The sequence below is a fragment of the Strongylocentrotus purpuratus genome, unplaced genomic scaffold (genome assembly GCF_000002235.5).
Source record: "Strongylocentrotus purpuratus isolate Spur 01 unplaced genomic scaffold, Spur_5.0 spur5_scaffold_17, whole genome shotgun sequence".
Lineage (NCBI taxonomy): Eukaryota > Metazoa > Echinodermata > Echinoidea > Camarodonta > Strongylocentrotidae > Strongylocentrotus > Strongylocentrotus purpuratus.
In genome coordinates, this window is record NW_022145602.1 from 10,650,751 (window position 1) to 10,660,310 (window position 9,560).

The 9,560-nt window shown below is 36.3% G+C and overlaps 1 protein-coding gene across 1 annotated transcript; it reads left to right on the forward strand.

Annotated features, from left to right (window-relative positions):
* Nucleotides 1-433: 433 nt before the first annotated feature.
* On the forward strand, nucleotides 434-4,671 carry LOC100893014 (protein LTO1 homolog). Its single transcript, XM_003725721.3, has 5 exons — nucleotides 434-594; nucleotides 1,059-1,244; nucleotides 2,097-2,211; nucleotides 3,324-3,448; nucleotides 4,151-4,671. The coding sequence occupies exons 1-4, from the start codon at nucleotides 515-517 to the stop codon at nucleotides 3,390-3,392; spliced, it is 450 nt and encodes a 149-aa protein (XP_003725769.1). The 5' UTR covers nucleotides 434-514; the 3' UTR covers nucleotides 3,393-3,448; nucleotides 4,151-4,671.
* The last annotated feature ends 4,889 nt before the right edge of the window (nucleotides 4,672-9,560 follow it).

A 9,560-nucleotide genomic window follows, 5' to 3' on the forward strand; every position in this document is an offset into this window, starting at 1 on the left:
AACGCTATGCTTTAAAAGCGTTGAAACTTTGATAATATTTTGCAACTCTTAAAATTCAGCCAAAATCTCTTAAAACTAAAGAAATTTTCTTTTGTATAGTTCAATTTCAATTTTATTTTTAAAGAATTGTCTTAACATGCTAAAATTACGTACTTTTATTCATTTGTAGAATCGCGTTTTCTTAAATTGGTGTATCATGATCTCAACTTTAAATTGAAACTAGACGTTTTCAACGCCTGAAACGTACCGGTTTATAAGGTATTTGCTCTGTCATAATATGCCACGTTTTATTTTCACATTCAAGACTGTAGTATTAAAAGATTTTTTCTTCTCTTTATTACCAATGTTACACATTCATTTTCGTTTTTCTTTTCGAAGACACCATAGTACTTATTCTATCGTTTTCCAGGCTAACTTCGCCTGAATCCTTAATAATGATAGCCAGAAAGTTCAGTCCTGCTACAAACTCTACATGTAGATCTGGGATCTAGTTCCGAGAACAAATTAATGAAAAATGGCTCGATTTCAAGAGGATAACGATTCAATGTGTGATGAAGATGATATTTTCGACAGTGTTGTGATGGCGGAAGAGAGGTATGTTGGTTTTCATGTCGTTGTATTGCTATTTTCCCACGGCGTTTCGTTGTTTACATTGACCGAATCAATTTGCCTTGCCCCACATGTTGGATTTAATGTGACGGTAAACTCGAGTGTAGAAAGAACGACCTCTAGGAGTCTAGTAGTCTAGGACTAGGCCTCGCTACGACGACACGAAGAACTTTGCGCATTGGTTGTACAGTGGAGTTTACGGTACGCGCTTTCATTGCTGAGCCAGATTACCTGCTGAACACATCTTGCTATGAGAAGGATGAATACTAGTGCACAAACTGGAACTGGAAGCCTGACTATTGAATACACAGCTTTCTTCCGCTCATTTTGTTCCAGAATGTGTTATAAAAAAAAATCCCTCAATAAATAAATGAACTTGTATAAACAAACTGTTTTGTTTCTCTCTCTCTCTCTCTCTCTCTCTCTCTTCCTCTCTCTTTCAACTTAAGATGCCAAGCTGCTGGTTATGAGGATGGTTTTAAGAAAGGGCAGGAGTTGGGGAGAGAGCAGGGCCTAGTCATGGGGATGGAGAAAGGAGGGCAGATTGGAGATGAGTTGGGCTTCTACTTTGGTTTCATTGTCACATGGAGAGCTTTGCTGAAGAACAAACCTGATGGTGACAAAGACGTCCCCAGGTAAGATGGTTGCATGATTGAGGGTTGTGCGTCCGCCGTCCAGAGACTTAAGAAACATAAAGCCTCCTCTTTGTCTTGGATTTAACAAACAATATTCATCAAAAAGCACTAACCATCATAAAATTTGTCCTGTAGAATATTTCAGTATTTATGTTTCACTGACTCAATTTTTGCTTGATTTGGGGTTGTTTTTCTGGACACTCAACAAACATAAAGCCTTCCCTTTTTCCTTCGGATCAAATAGCACTAATCATTGTGAAATTTGTCCTTTAGAAAATTTCAGTCTTTATGTTTTCTGACTCAATTTGGTTTCATACTTCAAATTAGCTGTAAATTTGACGGATAAAACTGTTTAGCTTTTTTAATATCTTTTCATTTAATGTAGATAGAAACATGTTTTAAAAAAATAAAATGGGAAACAATTTGTTATATTTTTTAGCTGCTCACATTTAACGATATCAGCCATACAAAACACGGGAAACTTAACCTGGGCAGGATCTCACAAAACCGTCAACAGTACAAGTTCATCGACATCTCATTGAAATGTGTGTATTAAGTTTAACACGCGTTCCAATGGGATGTCAGTGAACTTGTACTTATGACGGTTTCTGTAGACAGTTGGCTGACTTTGGCAGATTAATCATATGGATGCAAAACTGACATGTGATTTCCTAAAAATTAAGACATTCCAGAGAAAACCTCAGGGGTTATATTGTACTCTGTACATGTACATTATATATTAGAAAATCAATGTTTGGACCCCGTTATTAAACATTTGCAACATCATCTACAGGTCGCCTTATAATTTCTTTCTCTCTCTCTCTCTCTCTGCCCCTTATTTGGGTTTCATAGGCCCTTGAAGATCATTGAGAGTTTAATCGACATCATTAAAGAACTACCACAAGAAGAACCAAACAGTGTCAAGTACTGGGACATAATACAGAAGATCAGAGCAAAATTTAAGCAGGTAAAGACAGTACAGTAGGGTATCTTTTTTTCTTAAAATAAAATTGTAGACCGCTAATTTACAGTATCGGTACAGCTATCTGGACCACTACATGTAGTTCCTGCACAGTAATCTTTTACAACCATCCATCTCAAATTGGTAGTGCATAGGACATTGGGGGGGGGGGGGGCTCTGGGGGAGGGGCTAGGAGAGGTTGGTCGTTGTGCAGGTGATAATTTCACTTTTGATCGTTGCTTTTCTGGCAAAATGTGTAAATTTATTATACTCATGTAGGCTAATTATCCCCTCGCCGACGAAGTCGGAGGGTGTCCGTCTTTCCTTCCTTCCTTCCGTCCGTGCTCCGTTAGTGCGTCCGTCAGTCCGTAACAAATTTGGTTTCTGATCGATAACTTCAATAATGTTTGACAGATTTTAATGAAGTTTGATATGAAGGTACATGATATCAAAATACAGTCTGAGTTCGATTTTGGAGTACGTAGGTAAAAGGTCGAAGGTCATAGCTCATTAAATATGCGAAAAAATACACATCTGGTTTTCGATCGATAACTTCAGTAATGGTTGACGGATTTTAATTAAATTTGATATGAAGGTACATGGTATCAAAACACAGCCCAAGTTTGATTTCGGAGTATGTAGGTCAAAGGTCATAGCTCATTAAATATCCAAATCTGGTTTCTGTTCGATAACTTCAGTAATGGTTGACGGATTTTAATCAAATTTGATATGAAGGTATATGGTATCAAAACACAGCCCAAGTTCAATTTCCGAGTATGTAGGTCAAAGGTCATAGCTCATTAAATATGCAAAAACACCTAATTATATATGTGAAAATGTGGTTAACTTCCTTGCCTAGTAATATAATAGTATAGTCCAATGTTCTGATGTATATAGGCAATTTGTGCCCTGCGAGGGGATGCTACGCTTTGCGTTGACTTGTTAAGATATTAATGTGAGGACCTTTTTTTCTTTATTTCTACCTGAAATGTGTTTTCTTTTCACCAAGTAATCTTTAAACTTGTCAATAACTGTTGTCTGACTCATCCTTTAATTTAATGATCCCCTGATGCAATTTTTCTGAATAATCCGTTATTTTTTAAAATATTTTTTTGCAGGTTGCCTCATTGTTGAAAATCTCTGTCAACTACACTCCAAAGACTGAACACAAAGGTTTTTCATTTTGATCTCATTTTGATCTTGGTTTCAAAGTGAGGAAAATGAGACGTCTACATAAATGGAGGTTCGTTGTAATTAAGTATTTGTTCATTCTTCTTCCGGAAAAAAACACCACGTAATACAGCATTCAAGTTGATTCTAATGTTTCATTTCCCCTCGAATTTAGCATAAAGTTTGTCATGATGTGGTGAAGAAAGACATTGCGATTTTCAAACAAAAATTTAATTCCACATCTATTATTAATATTACCTGATTGAGTAAATTGGGTTTAAGATGAATGTATGATGTGACAGAGAAATCACTCAATAAGAATATTTCTCTCAGGAAATGATGCTTAAGCCAAATTAAACTTGTTTTATCATGTGCCACGATTTGAGAGTTCACGTATTGGGTGCGTTGAATGGCTGCATGATTGAGCAGTGAATTTGTATTCGCTTTTTTGTAGTGCCTACAGATTTACCACGTATTGCCAGTTGCAAGTGCGATTTCTTATTTTTGAAGGCATACCGTGCTAAAAGTTCCTAATTCTTATTTTCAAATTCTGGCAGGTATGAAATGGGTTAGTTTAAAAAGATATTCAAATATCCCACCTGTTACTTTTATTGACTGATATTTCGAAATGTATGTTCAACAACTCAATAGTACCTATAATACTTCACCCATTCAAAGCCAGAAGGGCTTTAACTGTGCTGAACTTGAAGCAAATGAGGTAACGACCTTCTGACTCTAAACAACATTTTGTTCTTTATTTTATCCACTGTTACAGCTAATCATTTACATGAAACCCATGATCTGATAGCTACATCTGATCTGATGTCTTTCTTGGCTGAGAACGTGCATAGGGTGTGCTGGACCAATCGTTGACAGGATTCCAGTTTACCAACATGAAGTCCTTCTTCGTGCGACACCATTCTTGTTCTGACACCATTCTTGACCTTGGTTTCTTACGGCTACCTAAAGGAAGGACCTAAAATCTGCTATGTGGAACTCTAATTCTGATATTTCTCGGCTGTATAGCAACAACTCCCTGATTGGACCAGTCATTGGACATACTCTGAAGGCCCTGTTTCATGAAACTTGTTATCAATAACAAGTTACAATAACTGTTATAAGCTACTGAAATCCTGACATTTGATTGGCCGAGAGCATATATGCCATAGAAATGTAGCATTTGTTATTGATAACAAGTTTTATAATACAGGGTCTAGATCAGCAAGGTGAAACTGTTAGTATCACATCTGCTTCTTTCTGAGCTGTTAAAGAGAAGGTTGAGTTCTGGGAAGAGGAAAAAAATAATTTGTGAGCGTTATCATTGTTATTAAGCAAAGGTGGAAGAACATCAGATTAAACATGTTCCCTGAAAAGCATGGCTCTTCAAATGCCTTCATATTCTAAATATGACATGAAACGTCGTAAAAATCGGGGGGTAGGTTTTTTTTGCCATGTGCTTGTGTAGTCCCATATACATCATTCTGTGTACAGTGCTTGTAACTTTGCCAAGATTTGGCCAAATTTCTTATCATTTTGATGATTCCAGAACCTTGCAATACACACAAATACTTAAATACTAGATGATCAAACTTTTCTTATAGATTCCACACCGTTTCTTTCACAATGCAATCACATGACCAGAACTCAACTTTATCGTTAAGGGAGACGGAAGTTAGTTTCCATGTGCAGTAGGTCGTAATTCGCCGACACTAGTCTTGTTGGAAATACCATCAATGGGTGTACAAGTCTTGCACACAGCAAACCCTTGGTCCCATCAACAAATACCCCTAGTCTCTTGGAGAGTCTGCGGTTGAGGGAAATGTAAGAAAATATCTTTTCCAAATGGTGGAAAGTGCAGAGCACTACGTAAAGCCTGTAGGTCGTAAAACTGAAGGCTAATCCTTGTGATTGGCACCACCTGTTATACCTGTACTGTTTTTGTATGATAATGATTGCAGAATTTGTATTTGGACATGTACATTTTTCATATGTCATTCTAATGGCCCATTTCACATTCTTTCTTGTAAATTAGTATTTTCCTTTAATGTTATTTGGTTTCTTTGATATACTTGTAGGCCAAATTCACAAAGGAGGTTAAAATTTAACCCATGGTTTAGATCTTCATTTACAAAACCCATGGTCTAAAATTAGCGCAAAATAAGCGTGACGCAGTCAGAGGTCCAATATTAGACACGCTCAAGGCAGGGTACGCTTATTTTGCGCTAATTTTTTTAATTATGGGTTATGTAAATGAGAGTTTAAAGTTAAACCTCCTTTGTGAATTTAGGCCTTAAAGTTTACGTTCAGACTACATTCATGCATTCTTTTTAGTCACAACATATTCAACCTCTTAATTTTTTTGTTTGTAATTGTTTGATGTAAATGCTCTCTCACGTGCAATACTCAATGTAGAGATTTTATGATAGAAATGTACTGGGAGAAGCAAGTGCAGGGGCTCATGTTGCATTTCACTTTGTGTACCATGACCTACTTGCTGCTCCCACTCACTTTATTCTTTCATATTCTTATTATGTATTTGTCTTTGGAAGACTAGCAATTACATTGGCTACTTCGACCCCTTTATCTTAAAGCTACTCCTCTTTTGACTATTGTGTAACCCAGTCTACATTGGAAAATCATCAGAACCACTTCAAACCAGTCTCAATATGACAGCTGTTTTGTATTGGGGGGCTGTTAAGTTAAAGCCCCACTGCACTACTTATATCTACTTGCGCCCTCTACATAGCAAATAATGCCTAATCGGTGACTGATGGTCCCCCATGGTCTCCCTTTTCTTATGTTAATAGATAGCTGATTTTGATGAGATAACCACCTGTCAGTGCACTATGCAGAGAGGTCTAATCCCTCCTGGCCAAACTAGTGCAGATAGGCTTTAAATCGGTCAGAAAATAGACCAGTCCAGTTCAACGAGATGGACCGTTGGTCTGACATCTTCTTACTCCGCTCTTTAGCACATGCTAGTTAGACTAGTCATTGTTAGCGTTTTTGATCAGCTGGTGAAACATGCGGTCTGCCGGCTACTCGTTCCTTGGCTGTTCAGCAGCAAAGGTTAATAGAGATTCATTAAACTTGTCGTTAAAGGCACTCCGGTTCAGTGACAGTCATTAACGAGGAATACAATAATGTGGAACCAACTGTATCAACTTTTGTACGCACATTGGTTTTGTAAGATTGTTTGGTAATTTTAGGTTCTTTGCATTGCATTGCAGAGCATGGAACCTCCTTTACATGGAACTGTAGAGGGGGGGCGCATTGGGTTTATAAAAGTAGGTGGATAAAATGCAAAGAATTAGGCCAGCAAGTGATGGGTGAGGAGGAGGGGGGGGGGGGGGTTGTCATCTTCTTTTAACTTTGCTTTAACCCTATTCCTATTGCCACTTATTCCATCCCCCTTTTTATTAATATTTTTGACATTTGACAGGGGTGGGCACATACATGTATGCCCCCTGTATGGGTCTAGGACTTTACAAATATAATGGTCTTTGGGTTATAGTAGATAGTATTGGTGTGCAATACAGTATTGTATATTCACAGGACTGAGATATACCTACCAATATTTCTGAAATATACAGTCTTCCTGACAACTTTACACAAATTGAGAATATCATGCCCTGTTGTACGTCAATGTATGTGTATTTGAGTTTCATCCTTTATAGTCAAAAAGGCATCACTGTTATATTGATATTTATCCGTGAATGATATTGCATCTTTTGAATAAGCCAGTTCCGGTTGCAGTCTGAGCATGAGCAGATAAAGGTCATTACAGACCGAATTGTGAAATACACAGAGACAAAATACTGAATACGTGCTCATGAAAGTTATGTTATCATTATTCGTTTATGCACAAACAGGGCATGCACTTTATGATACACAGGTGGAAGTATTCTTTGAAAAGGGGAAACAAAAGCTATTTATGTAGCACCTCCATCGCTGTAGGAGTGACTATTTCAAAATGTACAAAGTGGGACCTCTTCATGTTTTGAAGATCTGTGGATATTTCGGGTCATTTGGGCCATGTGCTAACCATGAACTGGTCTATAAAAATGCTACACAATTTGCATTGCATGGCACAAAGAAAGCAAGCTTTCCAGGGGCAGCCTGAAATAATGACACATACATTCCATTGAATTCTAGGCTTATTTACTCAATTGGGCAGATGGCAATTTCTACACATAATAATGTCAGTGTTGTGGGCTAGTCAAACCCCAATTATCATTAAAAATTGTCTTAATATTATCACTGTATTACTAATTGGGTACATGTAGGTATCAGTATCAATACAGACACAGGCCTGCCTTTTTTCCTTATTTTCTTCTTGAAGTTGGGAGTATTGGATTGTGAATGTAGTGTATTATCAGGATTTTGTATCAAAATAGACAAATTCAAAATGAGGCTTTTTTCCCGATTGAGATTTTGTGTGGTGGGGGAGCAATGTATTAGTGTGCAGGTTCATGTACTCATTAAAAGAAAGAAAAAAGAAACTTTTGTGTTTTGTAACAGGTTTTTTTATTTTAATGTAGCTGATGCCTACATGTTTAAATATATTTTTACCTTATTTGGTAGATGAAATCATGATCAATGAGTTTATTTTTCTTTCTTGTATTTTAGGAATACATGTACATGTAAGAAGTAACAAAAATGTAAATTCATGCTCCCAGATTTAGTTATTCATTTTTATGATTTTTTTGTTCTTCTAATTTAGCGATTTAATCTTTACAGAAAAAAAATTGTATTTGAAAATTAAAAAAGCGATATTTAAATCACATTTTTCCTATACTGAGATTTCTGCAATGTAAGATAATACTTTATTTTTTTAATAAATCTCATTTGAAATATTATTTGAAAAAATTGCTATTATATTGACAATTAAATGTTATTAAGTTAACTGTAATATATTTTCCAAATTTGTTCTCTCCTTCTTTGTTTCTCTCTCTCTCTCTCTGTCTCTCTGTCTCTTTCTCTCTCTCATTATCTCACACTCTCTCTTCTTTTCTTTCTCTTTCTCCACCTCTTCTCATTTATTTTTTCTTTCACCTCTTTTTTCCCCTCTCCTTGAGTGTTGCCAATAACACAAATATCCAGGTCGGCAACTGCCAAATAATGCAAAAATAGATTGTCAAATTTTTAATTCTCTAGTATTCTAAAGTATAGTCACATACTGGCAATGATACTATTTATACATTGAATTATACCTTTCTATCAGTTACATTTTACATTTGATAAGGCTTTGTGGCTAGTATTAAATCATTTTATATACAAGTTACTTGGCATTGAATATCTACCGAGAAAGCATGTCACTCGCGCTACATGCACGAGTACGACTGATTTTTCAGGTACTTGTCCATGACTTGGTTCAAAAACTCGCCAATTCTTAAGATTTGATTCATCCCATTGAGGTTATAAACGCTCAAATACAATGCGCAGATTGTTTAAATCATTATTCCTTTGCCCTCCTACCCCCACCTCGAAGGTGGATTAATTTTTTTTAGTTTGGTTTTATGTGTGGTCCAAAGAATTCCTTTGATCGTAATTCCATCACCAAAACTCAAGGCAAGCGTTAACATCATTTTTTATTTCTCGATTCCAGAGGAGTAAAAATCTATTATTTTGTGTAATAAACTCATTTGACATATTATTGAAAAAATCACCGTTATTGAGAATGGATTTTATTAAGTTACTGTAATATATTTTCCAAATTTGTTTTCTACTTCTCTGCCCCCCCCCCCTTCTCTCTCTCTCTCTCTCTCTCTCTCTCTCTCTCTCTCTCTCTCTCTTTCTATTATTATTATCTCTTTTTTTGTTGTTGGTACTGTTGTTATCTCTTTAATTCCTGCTTCCTGTACCTCCCCTTCCTAAGTTCCCCCCTTCACTCTCTCTTTCTCTTTCTCTCTCTACCTATCTCTCATTCGCTATCACTCTCGCTTATTTTTTTTCTCTCTCTCCCCCTCTTCTCATTTATTTTGCATTCACCTCTATTTTTCCTCTCTCCTTGAGTGTTACCAATAACACAAATATCCAGGTCGGCAACTGCCAAATAATGCAAAAATAGATTGTCAAATTTGTTAATTCTCTAGTATTCTAAAGTATAGTCACATACTGGCAACGATAATATTTAGAAATTTAATTATACCTTTATATCCGTTCATTTTACATTTTATAAGGCT

Bases quoted from the DNA above. Each gene is read 5' to 3' on its own strand.
- LOC100893014 (XM_003725721.3), top strand. From the start codon at position 515: ATGGCTCGATTTCAAGAGGATAACGATTCAATGTGTGATGAAGATGAT. The intron at 595-1,058 runs GTATGTTGGTTT...TTTCAACTTAAG, and splicing joins GTTGTGATGGCGGAAGAGAG to ATGCCAAGCTGCTGGTTATG. The intron at 1,245-2,096 runs GTAAGATGGTTG...TGGGTTTCATAG, and splicing joins GGTGACAAAGACGTCCCCAG to GCCCTTGAAGATCATTGAGA.